This window comes from Simochromis diagramma, unplaced genomic scaffold (genome assembly GCF_900408965.1).
Source record: "Simochromis diagramma unplaced genomic scaffold, fSimDia1.1 OVJJ01000545.1, whole genome shotgun sequence".
Classification (NCBI taxonomy): Eukaryota; Metazoa; Chordata; class Actinopteri; order Cichliformes; family Cichlidae; genus Simochromis; species Simochromis diagramma.
Genome location: NW_024387371.1, coordinates 1,770,082 through 1,794,333, shown reverse-complemented (window position 1 = coordinate 1,794,333; position 24,252 = coordinate 1,770,082). Strand labels below are relative to the sequence as shown.

The 24,252-nt window shown below is 39.7% G+C and overlaps 1 protein-coding gene across 1 annotated transcript in view; it reads right to left on the bottom strand.

The window, feature by feature from the left end:
• LOC120719099 (metabotropic glutamate receptor 7-like) overlaps positions 1-24,252 on the bottom strand; it is a 77,332-nt gene that overhangs the window by 22,914 nt on the left and 30,166 nt on the right. The window contains exons 3-7 of the mRNA XM_040008008.1: positions 20,393-20,609; positions 13,218-13,353; positions 12,485-12,639; positions 7,918-8,055; positions 5,942-6,142 (exon numbers count right to left, since the gene is read on the bottom strand). Of these exons, the coding sequence (XP_039863942.1) occupies positions 5,942-6,142; positions 7,918-8,055; positions 12,485-12,639; positions 13,218-13,353; positions 20,393-20,609 (847 nt within the window). The remainder of the gene's footprint in view (positions 1-5,941; positions 6,143-7,917; positions 8,056-12,484; positions 12,640-13,217; positions 13,354-20,392; positions 20,610-24,252) is intronic.

Below are 24,252 nucleotides of genomic sequence, written 5' to 3'. Positions count from 1 at the left end.
GCGGTGCCCTGAAGATTTCACTAATTACCTTCCGGATGACTGTGGACATCTGAAACATTTAAATATCTAAGGTTTTCCTTATTTGAACTTCTGCAGGCTCTCGAGCCTGTCAGTTATTTTAACACTGGTACACGTGTTAATGTTTGCACATTTTAATGCAAATGCCAGTCAACGTGAGTTCTCCTTTACAGCAGGGAGCACTGAATGACATTAGCAGAATAAAGGTTGTACTTTATTTCATACATGAGGTCTGCATTGTTGATGAGGTCATTTCTACCACCTCACAATGCAGGAGGGAATGAAAAAAACTGCTGTATTTCACAAGTCTGTTCACCTTGGCAAAGCATACAGTGGTTCACATGCACGGATGGCGATACCATTTTTGAAATGGGACAGGGGGAGGCTGATGACACTTGGCATGGGAATTAAGTACTTTAATAGCTCTGGCTATAATAAGTGAAGAGAATGGACCACGAGCATATGTCCACAACACTTTGGGAACATGTTGTTTTTGTAACTAGAACAGAGCTTGTGGCTTTTGGATGGAAGGCCACCGCACCTTCTCCTTAGTTTTCAGCCAGAAGGGAATTTCATCTCCCTCCAGTTTATTTTTTTTTCCAAGGACATTTGTCATTGAACACTCTACAAAAGTTTCAGGCTAAAAGTCTCTTGTTAAACAAGAAAGGCAGACGAGGCGAGAGAAAATCCAATTTCAGAGAACAAAATAACCAGCTTTTTAAACAAAATACTGTGAACAAGCACCCAAATTTTCTTTTTGACTTTGTGACACGATTGTGTATTACAAATGAAAGTTTGTGGCCCTTACAGTGTCGATGCAGAGACACGAATCTCTCCCATTTTGCGGTTATGCAAAGTGACAGCACCATATATTCCACATTACCACTACAGAAATAGCAGCAGTGGAGCCATTTGACCCACTGATGTTTCAATTTAAAAGTAGAACACTAATTCATAGGCATCTGTGTGTCAGCACAGAAAATGAAGTGGGACGGGTGTTCAGAATTAATTCAAGTGTATTGTCAAAGGCGTACTGAAAACTCTGTCGATATGAAAACCAAACCCAAACCGGGTGGGCGGCAGTCACCGTCCTGTCACTTCGGCTTCCACCAAACAGAGAGTAGACTTGTTGACACAGTGTATAAAGATGTTGACAAGGTATTGACACCAGTGAGCAAAAGCTGTCACAGGGTTAACATTCTTATTGCACGCCCCAGCAAAAATATATAGCGTGCGCAAACACACAGTCATTCAGTAAAGTCACACGCATGATTGGGCACTTGGCGCTCAGTTTCGGCTTCAGAGCAAATAATTAAGTGGCGTTTCTGTGTGCGCAGATAAAAGGACATTAGAAATTCATTTTTATATTCTATTGCCTGATATTTTCAAGGGGACAAAATGCTTTGTGTAGAATCCTAAGCGAGAATGCTGTCTATGATGAAAGATTTATGCATTTGCATGTGGCTCTGAACTAAGACATGACAAAAGTGTACTGCTGCTGTGCGGTGCAGAGCAGTGTGGGTGGACTAGGGATCCACTGCTGTGTTTCTCTCGCATCATTATTCTCTCCTCTTTTTTTTCCCTTCTGCCTCTCATTCTTCAGCTCTGTGACTCCAGCACGGTGGGGAGATCAACAAAGGAGGTTTACACTCCTTGGCTCTCAAACACGCGTTAGCAGCGACACACACACACAGGATAATGTGCATGGTTCCAGTCTAAATGCAATAAGGGGCAGCGAGATACGCCTGACAGAGCACCAACAGAACAACCAGTTATAAAAAGGTGTGAGATACAACAAGGCAGGAAGAGGCTGTGGAGACTGAAAATGGAAAATCTTATTTTTGGTTCACATGAACTTCTTTATTCGTCATTACCAAAATGAAATGTTTTCTAAGGCCAAATGACAGAAAAGTCAGCAGCATGAATCCAGATGGTTATCGAGGTTGGGCAACAGCTTGTCAATCCAGTGCATGAATCTGCACTTGGTTAAGGCCTTCTTGAAATATTTATATTGCTCTGTCGTTTGCATATAGTCTGCTGCTTTAGTTCCACCTTAAACTCAGAGGGCTTCCTGCCTGCTGGAACTCTGCACTGCTGCCATAGCGACAGTGTTAAAGAAAGGCAGGCGGCTCTTTAGCCTTTAGCTCAATAACACAAGTTTGCTTTCACACTTTTTTAGTATAGAAGTATTTATATGGTGTAATTAACCTTGTTAAATTTCATCACTGCAATGCTTAGTGTCAACCAAGTTTCACATATACATACTTTTAATGCATCGGGATAATTTTAGTGCATAATATCACATATTACCCTTAATATTTCTACTGATATAATTTAAGAAATATGAAGAAAATAAAGCACTGATTTAATAAAAAGTATTATCTGAAATCACAGCTTTCATACTGAAATCAACTTCTGCAGCCAGAGCCTTGCATTTTTTTCAGTTCCTCAGTGTTTACCAAAGCCTATTTTTAATGCACTGAATATGTTGCTTCATTATGATGAGCCTTGATCTTATATACACCAGCCTGCTGCTGTAAATACTCACTATAGCACCAAACATACATCCATCTGCAATTAATACTAGTCCTTTAGTACCTTAAATATATGTAATAGATAGATATTTTCTTAAAAACATTAAAAGTTTGTAAAAATCGCATGTTTTCAGTGACAACAGTGAGCTTGGTGATATCCTACGAGTTGAATTTTTGCATTTCATCGTTTTGCAAAAATTATTTACAGAAAAGATTCTTTACGTGACGCCTACAGGTCAGAGTTGGTCCTTTTGGTGACCATACTACTTTATTCACCCACTGTTTATGTCATACTTTTACACAGCAATGCAGGACAGGACTAATTTCTTCTGATACAGCAGCTATAGCACACTCAATCGTCCTAACACTGACAAATACAACCGGTATTGAAAACTGCAATAGCCATTTCACTGATGGTTAAAAAACTATAAAGAAGCAGAAAATAAAAACCCATCCTCTGAATAGACACATTTCAAATGCTAACAAAAACTGTTTGACGATTCCCTTTTTTCCTGTGCAGCCCTCAGTCAAATGCTGCCTCCCAAAATTGGCACTCATTCATTAAAACTGGTTCTCAAAGTTTTGATGAATGCGTATTTGCAATAACAAATTTTTAAAGCAATTTAGTTTGGTCTGTTGTTGCCTGGATGATTGCAGTGTGTCATTAAATGTTTGTCTTCGCTCTACCTTAGTTAGTGTTTTGTCCTCTCTCTCTCTATGCTCTCTTTTTCTTTCCTCTTGTCTTTCCCTCCCCCCTCAACCGGTCACAGCAGATGGCTGCCCCTCCCTGACCCTGGTTCTGCCAGAGGCTTCTTCCTGTTAAAAGGTAGTTTTTCCTTCCCGATATCCCCAATATACCTATAAGTGCTTTCTTATATTTCTTAATTGATATGGTTTTCTACAAGATAGAGTCTTTAACTCACACCCTGACGTGACAGCTGATGTGATTTGGGGCTACATAAATAAACCTGAATTGAACTGAAATGCACGGGATAAAAAAGCAAAGAAAATCAGAGCTCTGTGGGAAAGAAAAAAAGAAAGAACTGTGTTGCTCGGTGTATTACTACTTAAATAACAAAACACTGCATAATTATGGGATTGTTGTGAAAACTGTTAACTCTTCCCTAACACACGCCTTCTGTTTTGACTGAAAATGACATTGGGGGGATGGGATGTGACTGAACAAACAACCTTATTTGAATAGATAGAACTAACACGAACAACAGGATCTCTGAGCGAATAATGAAATGAAATGGAAATTTAGTCTGATTACCACGCTAGAAATTTAATTGTTCAAATTCCTGGAGCTGCACGTGAATTAATAACAGCAGTAAATATGCGCTGCAGGTTCAAGGAAAATCAGAGGGTTGATCTCTGTTTTAGAGTAATGAATGCATTCATCTGAAAGAAAAAAGACTTGTGAAACTTTCATCTACTTTAATGTTGCAGTAAAATAATATGCGCATATTACTGTTTGAGTCATGCTTTTAAATAAATGAATCGAATGTTCCTGTTAATTTTCAGTTATAAGATACATGTTTAAAAGACTGGGTCTTCATCCATCCATACATCTATCTATCTATTTTCGTATGCTTATCAGTTTAGGGTCGTGGGGGTGCTGGTGCCTGTCGTGAGGTGAAGGGTGGGGTACACCCTGAACAGGTTACCAGCTCCTATTCACACCCGGCCAATTTCGATTCACTAAATAAGCTACCATGCCTCTGGGCTGGGGGAGGAAGCCTGAGTACCCTGAGAGAACCCCCTCACAAGCTAGATAGCCTGTGGATTTGAACCTACAATCCACAGGAGAGGATATGCCCTTCCTAAAAAAAAAAAGAAAAGGAAAGGAAATACTGCAATCTCAGGTAAATCCTTAGTACAATGTGCCTTCTGAGTAACGTAGCCAGGGGTACACTATTCCTACATATACTACACTGCAGGATTTTGTCATACTACTTAAGGAAAGTGACATTTTTATCTGGGTCCACTTCTAAAGTTTTGAGAGAAGATTATAGCCGTGCTTGAATCACTAGGATCTAAAAGCTAGCCGAATCTTATCTAGAACATTTTGTGAAGACACTGTGTACTTCAAAAGAGCCTTTAATGATCACAGGCTGACATGCATGCCAGCAGATTTGTAATGACAAAGGTTTCTATGTTTTAAATTCGTCTCCCAGTCTCTCTTCTTCCTTTGCTCTCTGCATTTTAGAACAGCTGTCATTAAAAGCCGTTCGGCATTAATTGTTAAGGATCCTCTGATTTCTGCACAGGGATGAATAATGTAGTTATTCAAGCACAGGTAGGCCCATTAAGTATCATATCGATGCAAAATGTTACATATCTGACACATAAAAACAGAGGAGGTAGCCTGAAATGGCTTTTATGGCCATTAAGTTAGTTTTTTTCTTTCTAACTCACATGATGTGCACACAAAGCAACTAAAATACTCAGGAATTAAGTGTTAATTAAAGGAACAATCTGACACTCATATTTTAAATATAATTAGTCTTCTTATTGCTAAAAGTTCTAATAAAATACCAACATTATTTTTTGTCTTTATAACCACTTTAACACATGCACTGCTTTCTCAATACTGGCTGTATGCTGGAAATGCAAATGTCCAACTGAGTCAGATAGGATACTAAATGGTCTCGAGTTTCCTTGGATAAAGTCAGTGAACTATCTAATTGCACTCTGGTGCGAACAGTACTGATAAATATGCAATAATCCATGTGTTTTGTCTCCTGCCTTCTCTATCCGGGCAGGTCCCCTCGTCAAACCAAAACTAATCAGACTTGATTCTCCCAACACTGCCTGAAATTCATGTGTCACAACTTTTAAAGTGAGAATGTAGCTGGACAGTTGGTTGGAATATAGAGTGAAAAAAGAGGAAGCTTCTTTGTTTTTGTCCAAAACCTACCAGCACCTGTAAAGTGAACAATGCAGACCCTGCTTTTGCTTTGTTATCTACCAGAGACTTTCTATAGTCTCTCCTCATGGCCTAGCAGTAATCCACAAAACCGTAACAAAAAAAAAAAGACACACACTGAGAGGAACCTGGCTTTTTAAAACCACAATATGCTCAAAGATGATTAATCCATTAATGAATAAATGTTTGCACAGCTTCTCTTTCAGCTGATTCTATTATCCACTCGCTCAAAAAGAGAGCTTGAAAGATGCTGGACAGAAACCGCTCGTGCTGTTAAGTAAGACAACAGCTGCAATGTTGATAAGTAGCTGATAATTGAATTTTGACATGGTTTACTCTGAGGCGTACAAGCTTTAAATGCAGTCCAAAATTCTAAACACTTAAGCGATACCATAATTAAGTTTGTTTGTCTTACCCGCGCCGCCTGTAAACATCCGAACTTTTACAGCGTGTCACTCACCGTTGAAGCTGGTGTTGCGTATGTAGCTCAGCAGAGTTTTTCCCTCTGCTGCCTCCAACCGCGGACAAACGCCAGGATGATCAGGACATAAGTCCCGGTGCATCTTGTGGAGAGCGTGGGCCATGGCGTACACTGCGTCAATCACAAACTGCACTTTGCCTTCCTGCTCATACTTGGAGTCGATCCCGATGCGCTCCTGGCCTGAGGGAGGAAGAGGAAGACGAAGACTAAGAGCCAAATGCATTATGAACCATTAGACGTTACATTCCTGCAGCTCTCCCTGTCATCTCCAGTTCCTTTTTTCATTCCTCAATTTGCCGTTTGTTGTTCTTACTTCAGTTTTGATTCTGAAGGAATTGCACCTAAAGCGACAATGTGGCTCAGGAAATAAGAAAACACATTTAATTCCCACGTGGAAGCTGAATCATGAGAAAGTGTTTATGACAAATACAGCAAATACATTTAATTACTGCAGTGCATTAGAAAGTAATAAGCGCCTAATAATTGACCTCATTTGTCCCATTGGAAAGGTGATGAAGATCATGAACTTTAGACTCTTCTACAGGGGCCCCCGCCCTTTGATACCCCCCTCCCCCGGTGGACTGCCCTTTCACTGCAGGCTGCCGTAAAGGTTCTGCCTCGTCCTGCTGCCGATACACCGACTGAATATGTAACGTACAAGCTCGACAGGATTTTTGTTGTTGTTGCAAACTCAATTGCATTTCAAAGGGTGAAATTATGGAAATTATAACAACAAAAATACTACATCTCCTTTTAATGATGATAATCATCATCATCATTATCATCATAATCGAAATATTCACACTCCTACTTAACAAAAAAATAAATTAAAAAAAACCTGCACCATCAAAAAGGAGACTGAAAGATAATTTCCTCCTCAGTTATAGCTACTCACAGGAGACCTGAGTGATGATAATTGGCAATACAGCATAAGTATATAAAGAATGCAGAATATTTCAATAAAATAACGAAGCTCAAAAGCGATCTGCGCTGACATTCTAGCCCATTTCTAAGAACATACATTTCTGCCCACACATGACCTTTTTGATTTTCTGCGCTCGGTACAAGCTGCTCAATGGACAGTCTTTGCAGGGAAAAAAAGCCTGTTGTTAGTATTTAATATTCATAAATATCAACTCAGCTTGCAGTTTGAAAAGAGCCAATATATAGACATTTGTACAGCCATTTTCAGGGGAACTGAAGAAAACATAAAAGGCATTTACAGTCATTTTACAGAGCTTTTGTGGGGCTCACTAAGTGGAAGAGTATTGTCTCTGACACATGATAAAAGACACCAAACAGGCGATTATAAAGGGAACAAAATCCTTCAGGAAACAGTAATTTGTGTCACGCTGCTATTACCATCATCACGTATGCAAGCAAGATTAATAGAGCATCCCACATCACAGGCATCATCCACATAGATAATAGATGCAGTGCAATGCCTGTCACGCCGTTGGCAGGCAAGTTTAGGTAAAACGAGCATGCATCACTGTAAGAAACAAGCCTATCATTAATACTACTAGTACTAAAGCAGAAGACATAGTTTTCTGTCACTTTCCAAGCTAAATAAATTACTCTCTGGCTTAGTTACTGTGCTGAGCTGCCAAGGTGACTGTGTTAAGGGGGGAATTGAGGGAATATGGGATTAAAGAGTTACAGGACATTAGCCACAAGAGGAGACAGTCTGCAACTGTAGAAAGACACGTGGTGCATTATTTTTCTAATAATAAACTCTGCCTGTCCTGCACCCGCTGGATAGAAACACCTGGTGTTAGACTTTCTGGATACACAGCAGACAAAAAAAAACAAAAACTAAACCCTAATCGTTTACCTGCAGCTTCAAGTGCAAGCAAAAGGTCAAGTTCGAATCAACCGGGCGCTGACGTGGGAGAGTGAAACTACGCATCACCTTTTTAGTGTACTGCAGAGATGCTCATAATTGGCGCGCATACCTGTGCATTTTCGGCTGGTATCCTCTTTCTTTGAGGCGCTCAGCAGCTTGCAGTTGAAGTTTTCCTCCCAAAACTCGGCAAACCAGACATTCCTGCGATTGTTCTCGAGGGTGAGTGCAGTAAAGTATTCATCAAACCCTGGAAGAGAGGAAAGAGGAGAATGCCTCAGTTCCGGACCAATTACCAACCAATTCAGGGCTAGAGGAAATGTACTGAAACTTTTAGCTCGGTGGTGGTGGTGCAGTAGTGCTGGTTGCTAGGTGTAGGAACAACACTACTTCATCAAAATTTGACTTTAGTGGTTCCTCTTCCTCTCAAGCCCCGTGGAACTTTAATCACTTCTTTCATCTAGGAAATTACACTAATTAAAAACCAGGATGCGGAATAAATAACGCAGGGATAGTAAGTGATGCCAAAGCCCGCTTCCTCGGGCTACGAGGAGCTGTAGGTGCTGAGCAGGTTTTCTTCACTTCATAAAATCCATTACAACGGAGATGGATTGAAGGCGTGATATATTAACTTAACACATATTTCAGCAGGGCTTTGGTGCCTGTATGAAGAATCATCTTTATGAGAAATAACCTGCTGCAAACAAAAAAAGAAAGCCTGTGTGGTGATTTTTTTCTCTTTTCTGTGAAACTTTACCACCCAATGTGGGTCAGCGAAGCGAGCTGGGACAAAACTCCCCCACAAGCACCATGGTGCAGTCATTTTTTACTGTTGTTTCTGAGCAAACAGCTCTATCTACAATGGGGTTGAACCAGTTCTGGAATTCTGAGCTGATATCTATGTTTAAAATAACAATATGGATAATCTCTAATGGGCATAGTCACGTCCTTAGTTTTGCTTTTGTTGTCATTTCCCCTGCGATAGACTGGTGACCTGTACCTCGCCTGTCGCTCAGTCGCAGCTGCGATAACCTACAGCCCCACTGTGACCCTGCATTGGATAAGTGGAAGAAAATAGATGGATGGATGTTATTTCCCCTTTTGTGCCAGAAAAATCCAGAAATTGTCATTCCAAAAATATTGCTTTTCACTGTTTCAGAGTCTTTTAATTCTTCATAATGCCACATTCGAACATTTAAAATCAAATTGATGCAAAGCCACAGATAAATATCAGTCATTGCCACTGTTAAATGTCAGCATATTTGGCCGACAGGCTGATGTCGTCTGATATATTTTATAGCATCCCAAATGACTGGAGGAGAGTCTGAATTCCCCATTTTAATGTCACTGTGTATCCACTCTTTGTTATCCAGTCCCATTGGCTGAGTTGTGGGTAAAGGTAATAATGGCTAATCAGAGCTGAATGACTCAGCTGATTTTCCTTTCAAAGACCATCAATAATGCATGGTGGATTAATAATTTTCTCACTGCCTCCAGAGTGTACATTTGTCCTGGCTAGACCTCCCCTAATTAAGGAAAGCTTCATAAAACCCAGCCTTTCAAATTTCCTCAATTGTAATGATGAGTGGTTATTAGGCCTGTGACACTGAACAGAACTTAAAATAGATGGCACATGCTGTGAATATTTCTGTGGTAAATTTTGCATGTCCTGGCAAATGAAGCTATATAATTTCCTTGTTCGCTTCCATTTTCTTCAGGGCAGACTTCTTCAAACTGCAGTTTTAAAGAATAACAGAGTCGTTAATGACATTTCATTTAGACATTAATGATATAAAATGTTAAAATAGTCCAAAAAAAGAATTGTGTACTATTAAGGTTTTTCTCCAAACCACCATTAAGCGTCGCTTTTGATAACGAGGCAGTGCTTCTATAATAATTTTAATACCTGTGATGACTTCCAGAGATGAAAAAGTTTACAGTCACTTATTTCTGTGTTTGAGAAAAGAAAAAAAAAGTCATTTTATTCTAACTGACTTTAGTTTGGTCTTGTGCAATCCACAGCCAAAGATGGGAACAAGGACACGCTGGTTCTCTGCAGGATGTCAAAAGTCATTCAGAGAGATGTAGGAAATTGTTTGCTGAAGCAGAAATACATGATGCAGAGGGAGGTGAAGTGGGTAGAAAGAAAGTAAATAAAAATATGTCCTTGTTCTTAATAGTCTTTGAAGATTGCAGATTTTTGATCAGTATATGTTCAATGATGTTACAGGATTTCTACAGCATACTTTTTTCACTGCAGTCCAATCTGCTGGATGACACGACTGTTAAACGTAAAAGCGATCGTTCACTTTGATCAAACAACAAAGAACTATGATTCTGGAGCATTTTAAGATCTTTTCAGCTCATTACTTGGGTTTTATTATTTTCAATATTGACTTTTGCCTTTGAAGATGAATTCATTTTCATTAAAAACAACAATACACTACCCGTGAGGCACCCAGGAGTACTCGTGCAGCCGTTAGCAACTAGTGATTGAACACTGAACCAACCTTTGGTTAGAGCCACGATCCTAGAAAAAGGCAATATGCACCATCTGAACTTAATAAGGTTTCACCTTTATGTGACAGAACAGCAAAGACGAGACAGGAAAGTGGGGAAAAATGTACGACCTGGTTAAATGGCACAAGGAATATGTATATGTTATATGAATATGTATAATACACTGTGCTAAAACAATAAAAAAAATTATTGGACCACCATTAAATGTAAGATTTACACCACAGTTGTCCTAAATTAACAGTACTGGTAATTACCAAAATCATTTTTTCATGTTTCTGTGATGGTTAATCTTGCAGCATGTGCAAGCTCTTTAATCAAAATGATATTTTTAAAGCTGAAATATAATTATTGTTGTTATCCATTCATTTTCAAATTTCCTGTTTAACAAAAACTCTGTAAAAAAATTGTAAATCACATTATGTTTTGATTAGGTTGCCAAATTACAGTTATTTACTTCCATTCCTGAATAGAAAAATTAGTTTTGAATGTTATGCTTGATTAATTTCTGATGTCTCAGAGAAGTCCAGTGTGCCGGCTCAAATTTGGCTTTATTTTTTGCCAAATATATAATAATAGAATTTTTAGTGTTTTTGACAGAGTTCTAAAATATTTGTGTTTTCTTGTTTTTACGACAGGGGGTCCAATAAATGTGTTATGTGCTGTATGTGTTTCAGAATGTTTCAGTCAGTAACTAATGCATATTTTTAATCTGCCAAACCGTAATCATTTACTCCGTAATATAGCAGTCAACATGTTTGCCTCACATGTAAAAGATCCCAGATTCAAGACTGAGAACAGACACAAACTGGGGGGAGGGTGACAAGCTAGTGTAAACCCCTGTAAAATGGGAGGTTGTCAAACAGTAACCTCAGAAAGGATTTCTTTCACCATCAACAAATAACACATTACATATTGCACAGCACAACCTTAACTGGAAATCCTGAAATACGCCCTGTTGTGAAGCTATTGCTTCAAACAGCTACAAGGATAAATGTGCAGGCTGCGCCACCTTTAGTTTTCCAAGACCTTATGGATAAATGGGAAAGGGGCTCTTTCTGTCACAATCAATGATAGTGAATGAGAATATATATATGGACATGCTAAATCAATTTCAGTGTGTAATAGTGCCAGAGCAGTACAGTTCAATATGTTATACAGAATGCATATATCTCCCAACTGTAGACATAATTTCCTCCCCAATTTTTCACCAATGTGCCTGAAATGCAAGAGAGAAATTGGCACCTTAACTCATTGCCTTTGGTCATGTCATAAGCTGCAAAAACACCATTCTAATGTATTATCAGACAGAATATATACTGGGCTGAAAATGGAGATGGACCAAAGTCTATTATTTTAGGTCTCCCTGGTAGATTCATCCCAATGAGAAAGAGAGGATTGTACTGTATTATTCTGAAAGGAAGAACCTCTTACTGAAGTAGATTAGTGAGAAAGAACCAAGTATTAATGTTTGGCATAGAGTGTCGTTAGAATATCTCACAAACATATCACATTCAAAAGCAGACCAATTTGGAAAACCTATTTGAACTACTCGAGACCTAATGTATCTACCATCTGGCTGCAGAGTTTGTTTGCTAGTTTCTTTTCTAAATGTTCTGATAAATGAAGACTGATTATTGTCATTTTTGAGAAGCTAGGATGATGAGTTCTGTTTGTGGTTTACTCACATAAACGTCTTTGTTTATAGATTTCAGAATGGATCCATCCTTTTATTATAAAACTGAAAAATTTGAGGATTAAGTGTTTAAAATCAAATGCATGAATCCACCGTCTCCTGGTGAGAACTTTAAAATAAGGGTGAAGCTGAAAGTACTTATTCCAATCCTAAACTAATGAATGAATTGAAATTTACTTGATAACCAAAAATAAAGGCTTCCTGTGAACACCATTGTTTTCTTATATTGGCTTGCTGTGTAAATGAGCAACTGTTGGCAAATTTATGCCTCATAAACTCAACAGGCAACAATGACAGCATTGTATTCACAGTATTTAGATTGATATCTTACTTTCTTGTTTTTAGCATTGTTGACTTTGAACTGATGAACAAATGAATCAAGCGGGGGGGGAAAACACCCTTAATGAGCGAAGCAACGTAACAAAAGATCCGGTGAAGACTGTAATGTGAATATCTGTGTGCCCACCTTTAATGGACGAGCGTTTCGGCAGTATAGTGATTGCTCCCACTGCTACATCCTCAAACTGGTTGATCGGGCTGCTTTTGGACCCCCAACTGTCAGATCCAATCCACAGGAAATGGCCCACCTGATTGGCTCTCTTGGTGGCATTGAGAACTCCCCTGCAAGAACATTCATGTTTATTAGGAGAAAGCAAAAAAGGCATGTGCAATCTAATATCTATTACACAGAGCGTCAGCCAGCTTTAAGGAGCTGTTTGGACATTACAGCCATCTCATGCACAGTTCTCCGGTTTATCTCATTAAACCTGAGACGACAGCTGTTTTGTGGGTACGTGTTTATCTGTTACTTAAAGAAAACAGACATTTTTCCTGTCTGTTTTCCTTTTTCCTTCACTTGCACATCCACTTTTTAGTCATTCGAGCTGAATTTGCAGTTACCACAGTAAATGTTTGATTCTGTGTTTCTTTACGTAAACTCTACCCATGGGGCATTGTAAATGAAACAATATCTCTGTTGCTTTGTTGTGATCTGTATTCCCACTTCTCCTCAGAGGCATGCTTGTGTTTGTGTTGTTACAGGTATGTTTGTGTTGCAGACACAGCCCGTGCACATGGTAAATCTGTGCCTCTAGCCTTTCTTCAGGAGCTGCTACTTAGAGATTAAAGACCTCGACATGGCAAATCATCAGCACGCCTGAACAGACATGGGTGAAGCCAGAATGTGCGGCGCTGCTCACCGTATGTCTTCTTCGCTGGCAAAGATGATGACTGCCCGCGAGTGCTGCGTTTCCAGCAGTTGTTGGATGGTTTTGTCGTAATCTTCCAGCTTGGGGTTGTGTGGAATTTTTACAGACTGGGCGATGCAGATTCCACCTTTTTAATGGGAGAGGAGTAAGAAATGATAAGGCCTCTGGGATGATCTCACCCATTCACCCGCTCTTACACAGAGATGTATGCGCACAAACACACAGAAAAAGCCCAAGGTCAAAATATTTGCTTTGTTTTCTTATCCTCTATGAAAATCTCTCCTACATGGAAATTGAAAACAGAGCTGAAGACTCTGCTGATTTTAATGAAGCTGTCATGCGTGCTACACAGTCTAGATTATGTATATTCTTACTGTGCCCACAGTAGCATTTCACTATAATCTGCAAACCACAATAGTATGCAATATGAAGCTCACACTGCGCCTTCTAACCGAGCATCAGTCTCAGAGTGAGGGAATTATAAACATATCAGCTATAACAAATCCAATAATCCACACCAACAGGGACATAAAGCTACAGATTTTATATTATGGATTTGGGAAAATCCAGCAGCTTGTCATTGAATTTTCATTTAAAGTCATTATCAAACAACTCTTACTGGAACCTGAACCAATCAGATAGCACAGCTGGCAATAACAAACAGAGAGCATATTAATACAGACAATAAATCACTCTCCGACGGGTCATCACTAATGAGTTTGTACTGGATGGAGGGCGCTGATTGCTTTAGAGACTAACTAAATACAGCAGTTGCTAAATACTTTATTTGGCACAGTATATCATCAGAACTGCCTTTTAGCACATGACTAGATATTGCTTTCTTTTATTCATCAGCCAGTTATTGAGTAGAGAAGCAAAACTATAGCTTTAAAAATAAATAAATAAGATTTTTGGCCTACTCTGGTGTGGTAATTACAGGTGTGGAGGATAAGATAACCTCTTAAGCACTTTGGATAAACAGATAATATGATCGCCTGTGCCAGAGAACATCTTAACCACTGTGGCCCTAGACTGAAGCAGCAGCTTTTGTCCCCCGGTGAACAGCAAACGTCTACCGAAACAATTAAAATTATTCCCACTCAAGCATTTTAATAGTCCGAATAACCTTTTAGTTTGAGTTTCTCTGCATAGTTAGAGAGGTGGAAGGAATCTCTTAATTGCCACTCTCCTCAGCCTCATTACTTTAATATAAACAGCTTTTCGCTGGGAGATCACACGTCTCCAGTCAAGGTTTACTGTGGCAATTTCTGAAGGCAGAAGATAAGAAAATGACAACAGCTAAACCTCCTCTTTACTCTCCATTTTTCTAGTATCAGCAAGCAAAAAATTGTGGATTTTTTTCCTTGATATAAGAAATAATCGAGTATGTGCCAAAAGACCTCTGGGATAGCTGCTGTTATCCTCCCTGCATGGACTAAACTTAAACATGGAGACACTGCCAATGTACTGGTTGTTGCTTAAGGGTTTGTTGTATCCTGTTAAAGTGAAACGTGCTTGATGTCATTTGTGCAGACTAGCCAGCGCTGTTGGTCTCAAAGGAACGGCATTTAAAGCTTTGTTTCAACGGAGAGATTTCAGATCATTTCAGCCTGAATCTACAGTATGACACTGTATTTGTTATCTTTCTTTCCTTTTTTTCTCCTCAGGAACCTCTAGCTCTGTGCAGTGACTGATTTGGTTAAATTCATATTAGCTGCAGCTCTTAGTTCCCAGTTGCAGTGTGGCTGCAGGTACATGGATACATATAGTGACTGCAGGGAGGGGAAAAAAACAAAAGAAAACAGAGAACATACATCTGCTGAAAATCCATTATCTCCATTATAAAAAAAAGAAAAAAGAAACCTGGGGGCTTGTGTAAAGAGTCATGATGGTTTAACAGTCTTCAACAGCAATGTACTATAGGTCACAACAGTCAATTATACAGACAGATACCACAGGAGCCACTGATTAAGATAAAGAAGCATTTGGAGCAGATCCCATTTTCAGAAATAAAGAGCACCAGAAGTGAATGTGCTGCAGGCTTGAAACCACCCTAAAGGCTGCAGGCTGGTAGTTGTGCAACAGTGGTTAAATTATTGAATGGCTGCAGAAACCCTCATCTGTCAGTTAGTGAGATGGTCAGTCAGTTAGTTTGGAAGGCGGGCGCAATGAAACAGCAAGCGTTGTATCAGTGGTTCCACAGTACTGTGCGTTGGGTCGGGCCGTTTTCACCTGTCACAGGAAGCCGTGTGGACTTGAAAGAGTCCTCGACTCAAAGAGAAGATTTAAGCGAGAGGAGAGCGTGTGTCTGTGTGATGTGAGACAGATAAATGTCAAGTTCTGAGAGAAGAAAGTGTCTTATTACAACTAATTGAAGTCAATTCAAGAAAAAGGACTAGAGATAGAGATGGGGGTCTTTTAAGCTGTCGTTTACAGTCGGTGAATGAGGACGGGAAGTGGATTTTTCAAAAATATATCAAAAGACTCGAAATTTCTTGAAGTCAAAGTGAGGTGAATTGGTTTGTGACATTGAAAGCTTTACCTTATTCACTTATTCGTTTACCTATGATCCAACGACAGCATAATAAGACTACATACACCATGAACCTGTACCCTCTGCTCCAACTATGATTAATATGTTAAAGTCAGCTTAATGATAATGATGGCTAAATTCATCAGGCCCTTGGAAGTTCTGCACTTATCTGTCTGAGTGCCATAGGTCATGCACTGCATTAACTGCTTCAATTATTCATCCTCACTGCCCTCGGTTCTGGAAATGCACGGCAGGGTGAGGAATCCAGCATTGCCATTTTGCTTGGTGAAATATAAATCCCTTTAAATTAGAGGCTCTTGATGGATTCGACCCCCCGCGTGACTACTCAACACCCTCCAAACCTGAACCCCCAGGGCATCTATAATGCTGCAATTATATTTATCACCTCAATAGTCAAAAGGAAGGCCCTCTTCCCCCCAGTCTCTCTGGCTGAACACTTGGGAGTACATCACTATGGACTGACAAACAGCTGACATTCACGTGCTACATCTTTGTGTCCTTCTTAATCCAGCGTGCCTTTTCACTGCTGGTCTGGGACTTGGCAAAGTCAGAGAGTCCTGCGAAAGTACTGTGGTCTATTTTATGACCGGTTTCATCCCCGGCTCCTGCTATAGCTAAATATGAGTCCTGTCCTTAACAGGCCAATTTCTCCTCCCTCGCAACTCAGACTAGATGTAAAACTCATTGTGCTGGCAACTTACTGCGATCAATTCCACAGTGATACTTTGTGGGAGGTTTTCCTGAAATCCAAGTCGTTTTATCAAATGGGGAAACTAAAACCCATCGCTCTGGCTTGAGTCCAGACAGACAGGAAAGTACAAACTACAGTTATCTCTGCCAACTTCACCTGAAGCCAGGATGAAGGTGCACAATAAGATAGTGCCTGCAGAGGAGAGAGAAAGTAGAACAAAAAAAAAAAGAAACAAAAAAAAAGAAGGAGAGGAAAAAATTGAAGAGATCAATACAGGCTGGCCATCACTCTAGTCTCAGCTTGGGGTAATGGGCAGCCATATTGCATTAGTCCGCTAGATAGTTCTCCTTGAAGTGGTGAAGCGAGAATCCTACTAATGCATCTGACATTTCAATGCAACCAAACACGGCAGCCACAAAGAAATTTCTCAAGGCCTCGAAGATCAACTTGCACGGATGCTGAAACAATATCCACCCAGCAATGTTGTTGTTGTTGTTGTTGTTGTGCAGCTCTTAAAAACAAAAAAAAACCTAACTGTATTTCCTCAAATAAAACCCACTTGTTATCTCCGATCAAGGCCGGGGGGGTGTGGATCACAGAAACAAATAAATATAGCCCCTTAATACAGGCCAGGAAATGAAACAATCCCCTCTGCCTGAAAATGTTTCGCAACACGGCTGCTAAGAAATTAAACAATTGCAGGAAGTGTTACGTTTCAGTGTCCTCAGGGAGTGCGTCAGGGAGGATCCAGGTTTGCAATATGAAGTTTTTCCATGGAAGCTACAATGTTATGCATATTCTGCTATTGTTAGGTTTTTTTTTTCTTCTATTATATTTACAGTTCATTTGCTCATGCTGTGCTTCATTAAACACCTTGTGAAATTAGCAGAGCACGAGTGCATTTGGTAGCTGGATTGATCACCATCCTCGTTTTGACACACATCGATGTGTTGAGGGCAAGCGGGATCCTCCAGGCTTAAAAGGCGAAGCCAACCCAGAAGTGCCAGAGACTATAGTTCCTCAAATAGCCACTTGAGGCTGGATCCAAATGCAAGTCAGCCCCCAAAGACTCCCACGTGCACACGACAGCTAGTTACAAAAAATGCTTTTAGTCGGCACTGCTAATTTTCCTGTTCATGAAAACTGTACGGGGGGTACATTTTTAATAACTCACCAGAGTAAATTTTATGAGAGCCCAAAGTTATGCATTATTAGAGACGTTTCCGCTTTGAGTGACAGGCAGATGGGAAACAGGCGGCTATAGCTGCTAGCTGTCTGCTGCTCATCAGCTCAGCTCTGTTGTCTGGAGCACTTTTAATACAATTATCCGACTAATCTTGTTTGCTGTGTGGCTAATTGTACCAAAAGACCACTGACGATGCCTGTGATGTAGTATTTTGTTAATTTTATTGCTAAGTTAAAATTAAAGCATTGTAGTTTTTTTATATGCTAGGTATCTGTTCAATGCATCCTTAAATAAAGCTTTCTAACCATCCAAAAATAAACACTTTTAGCTCTAAAAAAAACCAAGATGGCAGCCCATTGTTTATGGATCTGTGCATCAGAGTGATGCTCTACTTGTTGTTAAAGTAAAATAAAAAGTTTAACAGATAAACTCAGGCAATCCTGTTGATTTAATTTAAGACTGAGTCACTGCTCGCCACAGTATTAAGAGTGTAATGCAGTAACTTTAACAGGGCAAGTGGGAGAAGATTGGAACGAGGCTTAGTACCTAATCATGATTACTTATAGAGATGAAATGGAGGATATTACAAACTAAGGCCTGCCTCCAACTAAGGCCTGCCTCTAACAAAAGCCTGTTACGTCCTGAAGTTGAGGTAAATAAAGAACCCGGTGATTATTTAGGAAATATAGTCAGCCATTTAGAATAATTCTTATTTAATTCAATACCTTTGCGGTTAGTTCTGGTGCAGAACCGGTGCCCCTGAATGAATTCTGTGACTGTACATTCACGCTATTACATAATTAATGTGTTTATTAAAGATAAGATGCCTTGGGTACTGGAAGCTTTCCGTCATAGGGAATAATTCCCATTTGTGTATGAATACAAAATAGTGCAAAGCGACTGGAGCTCAGTTGCAACAGTGTGACTGAACAACAATGGCTTATAATTCCATAGCCCTTATGTAGCTGTTAGAGAGTCATAATAATATCACAGTGTTTACTGCTCTTTGCATAAGAATAAAGGAGACATCAGTAGGAAATGAGAAAACTAGTGGGAAGAAGCTGTGTTTATCTCAGGATACTGTTTAGGATAAATTTAATATCCAAAATGAGTCTTAAATCAGGTCTTTTCCCTATTTGTTCCTATTCAGGCTACTTTCTCTCTCTTACTTCTGCCTCTGCCCCGTCTATCTGTCGATGCATATTACGCAGGCACAAACAGCTTCTTAAAGTTTTAATGAGTGATCACACTGGACATGAATGCACACAGATAAAATATTCATGCATGCTGGACTTCTGATCGGTGCCTGTGGGACATCATTAGCTTCGCTCATTTTAGAGGTTTCTGCGCATTAGTCTATTAGAAGAAGAGACAGAGATCACTCCCTTCAAAATTACAGGAAATGGACTGGGATCTATAGAGGTGAGAAGCAGCAAAGTACTTCTGTGGCATGGCTGTGTCCTATCATGGATGAAGGATAATTTTTCCCAGACCTGGATGACATTCATCTTCTTTGCACAAAGGAGAAAAAGGCAGAGAAGCTACAAAAAGCCCAGCTGTTGTTACCTCTTGTGCATTAAGATCTTTCTGCAATCATTCAGCATGTTTGTTTGAATACACAGGGCACTGAAAATGTGGAGTAATGTACCCTTGTCCTAATTTCACACACAAACGGCAGCAGCAACTGCAGAAAATCTCTGCAGACCCTGTAAAGCGCAGCACAATAAACTCAATTTTTTGATAAAGCTAGTTGACCCGTTGTACTGTATACCAACTGAGCATCTCCTGGCGACAGTAACGACCGCTGCTTCACACAGACCGCTATGTGCCAACAACAGCAGCAATGTGGAAAAAGCTGGTGAGTCACGCGTGTGCACAATTTTCAGCCCAGTTACAGCCAGAAACCACCTCACCTGTGTGAATGCAAAGCTCTGCTGTAAGATCCTAACCTCTCTGGACACAAGTCTAAACATAATCACCTGTTTACCCAGCAAAAGGATCACCGCGGCTTTAAACAATCAGAACAAAACAAACAAAGCTGTTTCTAATAGGGAACTTTATCGACCATTAATTTTCTTTGTAATTATATGGCTTTTGTGAGAACAGCCTAAAAACATTCAAGAAGCTCGACTTCATTTACTAAGCAGACTAAATATCTTAAACCTCTCTGCTACATACAGACCAGAGCGATTCGAGCTGACTACTCAGAGAGACCATCTTTGCTCAGACTCGTGCAATCTCACTTCCAGTGGTAAAAAACAAACAACAAAAAAAGAAAAAACCCACAATGGCAGAATATAAAACAAAACTCTCCCAAATGACCAGTTTCCGGACTATTCTCTTTTCTCCTCTTTGGATAAAGTGAACATGTTAGACAAATAGAATAGTTAGACAAACAATACCCTTTCTGCTTCAGCAAAATACTCAATGATTGCATTTAAATAAGAGTAAGATGTGTTCGGGCTTTCCTCATTACTGTGACGCGGCATCTTCTCTACAAGATGTTTCTCTGTCTACATTTCTAGTAACACTCCACAACTGGCTGGGGAGAGAAAGCAGAAGTTGCCAAACAGATCAATAATTCATCCACCCAAAACAGATTTTATAATGAATTGGAAAGGCAAAACTAATCATCTTCTGGGTGGGTGCAAGTGCAAGTGCGTTTTAAAAATTGTAAATACACATTTCAGAAAATAATTGGAACTTAACTTTGTGGACGGGTCACCTTTCTTTACCTGCTTCTTTGGAGAGTTGTGTGAAAGCCTCCACTCCCTTCTCTCCATAGCTGCCCTCCGAGGCGATGGTGGAGACGTAAGTCCAGTTCAGCGCTAGGATAATGTCCACCATGGCCTGGGCCTGGAACGAGTCTGGCGGAACCACCCGAGAGAAAAAGTCATAGCGTCTGTCATCACTCAGCTCCGGGGCCGTTGACGCGTAGCTGATCTGCGGGATCTTAAAGAGAAGAAGTGCGGCTGTTATTGTGGTGCAGCAGCAAAAGGTAGTTTCCGTGGTGACTACTTGGACAAATCACATTTTTTGAATGCCTGTGTTTGAAATTGCGCACTATTTATTGTACGGTGCACTACATTTGCTCTCTGTCATTTTATTTAAGTGCTCTCAATTTAGTATTCAAAGTGTGAAATGTATGCGCTATATACCCTCGGCTCGGCGCTCTGAAAAAAAAATCCCGCAGTAGAACGCAGTAAGAGTATGTTTTTCTACCATTCTCAGAGACTGATAGAGTGTTTACCCAGGTCAGCCATATTTTGAGGCTAAACTGCCTCGAGATGGGTGAGAAGACTTTTATGTCTTTGAAAACTAAATACAAAGCAACTTCCAGCAGCAACACTTACTAAGAAAACTGGAGGAGAAACAGCTCTATAAGAAGACAAGCATCTCTAAGGCTTACTACACATCATCTGTTTAAAGCATACTTTGTTTAAATATTACTTTAAGCCAAAGGGGATCTTTATTCTTAGTGTTCTTTAACACTACCCATTCTGTCACAAATGTTTGCAAAGGCAGAGTCTGCCGCTTAAATTTTGTACACCTGCAGCAATGGGACTGAAAATATCTGGTTCCAACGGTTCAAACTTGTCTTTAAATATCTTAAACTGAGCCTTGGGGCAGCACCTGAGTTGTCAGCTTAAGTTAAGTTTTCTGATTGGTTTAACTCTGCAAGCAGAACGTTTAAAGAGTAGGTGGGTGGGACTGCTGGCTTACATACAAGAGTAGAAAAACCTTAAACTGATTGGTTGGGGCAGTCTGAAGTTATTGGGTCGTTTGATTTACTTGTGCATACACTCAACTCATTGTCTGTAACTTTGGTCATGTTAAATAATACGTTCCACCATTATAACAGCATATCTATGATAGAAAATGAAGGAAAACATAATAGCAAACCTTTAGCTAACACAGTGGCTAATGCAGAAAATGTAAACACTGTTCATCTCCTTTCACTGTGTCATAGCCAGATGTTGATCAATGTTTTTGACAAATTGGGGTGTAAAATAAATGAGCGTTTTATTTTCCTTATATTTCATATTACCTCATCAACTGATCAAGTACATATTCACATTATGCAATATTTTACAAGGCCTATATTGGGTCTATTACCCAGGCCATATGCAGAGCTGTCACTTTCAACTCTTATAGCATATCAATGAAGACTTATTGCAGAAAATGCCTTTGCAGCACTTTTTATAAAACAGCAGCACAGATTGTACTCTGTAACACTTACCCCTTAATAAGACCTTAATCTGTCTCCATCATCCTTTAGCATAGCCAAATTTAGAACTTAAAGAACTCAATATAACTGTGCTACTGACCTCATCTATGCATATAGAAAGACAAGTTTTATTTCATTTCTAGAACCTTCTAGACTTTCAATCACATCCTAAGGCATTTCTCAGTGAAGGAAGTAAGGTAGCATGCACCAAGAAAAAAATACAAATAAAAAAGATGACTCAAAAACCTGGAGTTTAACATTTTAAAATAAATCCATCAGGTGCTTTTCTTTTCTTTTCCAGTTGTCTAGGGGATCCTTCATTGTGAAAGCCCTGTTTACAAATTCAAGAATGGACTTTAATATTCACATTATTAAGGTTTTTATGCTGAATGGACAAGAAACATGTTATTTAAAACTTGCAAACAGTGCTTTCATTCTGCCTCATTAAGACTTGAGGTGCCTTCTGCACTCGTGCTACATCCGGTCTTAATGGGTTAAAGAAAGCAACATAATCACACTTAATTATCACCCCAATCTACGCAGCTACTGTGCAATTTAGTGAATGAGCAGATAAATAAGAGTGTCTCAGAAGAACATAAAACTGATTCAATAAGGTCAAGCTCTTTACAAAGATGCAAGATAGTCATTTTTCCTAATGTTTAGAAAAAGGTTAATAGTCTGCAGGTGTTCTCTGAGTACCCTTTGAGTGGTTCAGATTTTGATGGAAACTCATTCTGTCAGTCCACCACTTTGGTCCAGAATTACCTATTAAAACTAAACAATTTTATGCCATGAAACTTTTCACAAGGCTGCATGGTTCACACATCAAACATTTCAACTGTCCAGTACTTTGATTATAACCAAATACTTTCATCCTGACAGTATTCCTGGAATAGACTTTATGTTAGGGCTGGGCGATATGGCCTAAAATTCATATCGCGATATAATTCGAAGCATGCGCGGTAACGATATATATCGTGATATATTCTTTTCTTGTGTATAAAAGTTAACGTGAGGGATTCTGGTGGTTAGGGACAAATGCAATCGTATAGCAGGATGCTATACACGGGCCAAACTTCAGTCAGGAGAACAACTGAGATCATTCATCCACAATACAAGATTAATTATTAATATACTGCAACAACATGGGAATAGAGCAGCTGCGAGAGAATTCAACATTAATGAATCAATGTTACGAAAGTGGAGGAAGCGCAGTTTTTGGCTTTCCCCATATTTCAAAAGTTTCTTTGCTATGACTGTCGGCATAATTTGCAGATGATAATGGTTTTAGCCGCTGCGATGCTTTCGACCAAAACAGGCGCAGCTTGATGACATCATCAACATGTGCTATCGCGATAGAGCGGTATAGTCAAAATCTCTATCGTCGGCTAAATTTATATCGTTTCTATCGTATATCGTTTATATCACCCACCCCTACTTTATGTGTGTTCAGACAGAAAATTAAGTCACTTTTAAAGTCACTGCAAGGACAAGAGTGTGCACGAATTTGTCTGGAAAGGTGCAAATTGATGCCAAGACACATCAGTGTGTAATAATGGAAGTCTGTGCATAACCTAGGGATTTAAATGGAGTGGGAAAGAATGGCAGAATGGGAGAGCAGAAAAAACTTTCACAGACACATGCAGTGCACCCAGTGTTAGCTGTAGCTGTGCATCTGGCTGTTTGGGGTGAATAAACACAAATAATCCAGCTGTTAAATTTGCACAAATGACACGAGGCGACGCTATGCTCTCTGTGTCTGAAAACAGTGTTTCTCTTCTCTTCTATTCACATGAGCTGTATTAGCTACTAAAAAATCCAAACTCCTCAGACAACAAAGGGATCCAGTGTTTAGCCAGTGTGTTTCGGGATTTGCCACCATAACCACATCTGCTGTCACTTTTAGGTTAAAAAAGCCCCCCTCCCCCTCCGCTTCCATTAGACAGGTGGGTGCACAAGCAGGGACATACAGCATGTCCTCTTGAACCCAGTGAAGTAGCCCATTACACAGTCCATTAAAAGCAGTGTGTGAATGGCATTCATTTCTGTTAGCGTGATCAAAAGCAGTCGGACACTGGGGAAACACAAGAATGAGGACACTGCGGCTCGCTGATGAGAATGCTTCAATTCACACAGTGTGAGCTATAGCTTTGACCCACAACTCACAAAGGGTCAGTTGCACAAAACCGACAAATGGAGGACCAGAGGTGGGAGTTAGACTCAAGGTAGCTCAATGTGTTTCGAGCAATAAACAAATAAACACATAAAAAGAAGAAATCCAAATCCAATGCCAAATTTAAGTCAATGTATGAGCAGGGAATGCTGTTGCATCACAAGTTAGATACTACCAAATCTGCCTAAATTGAG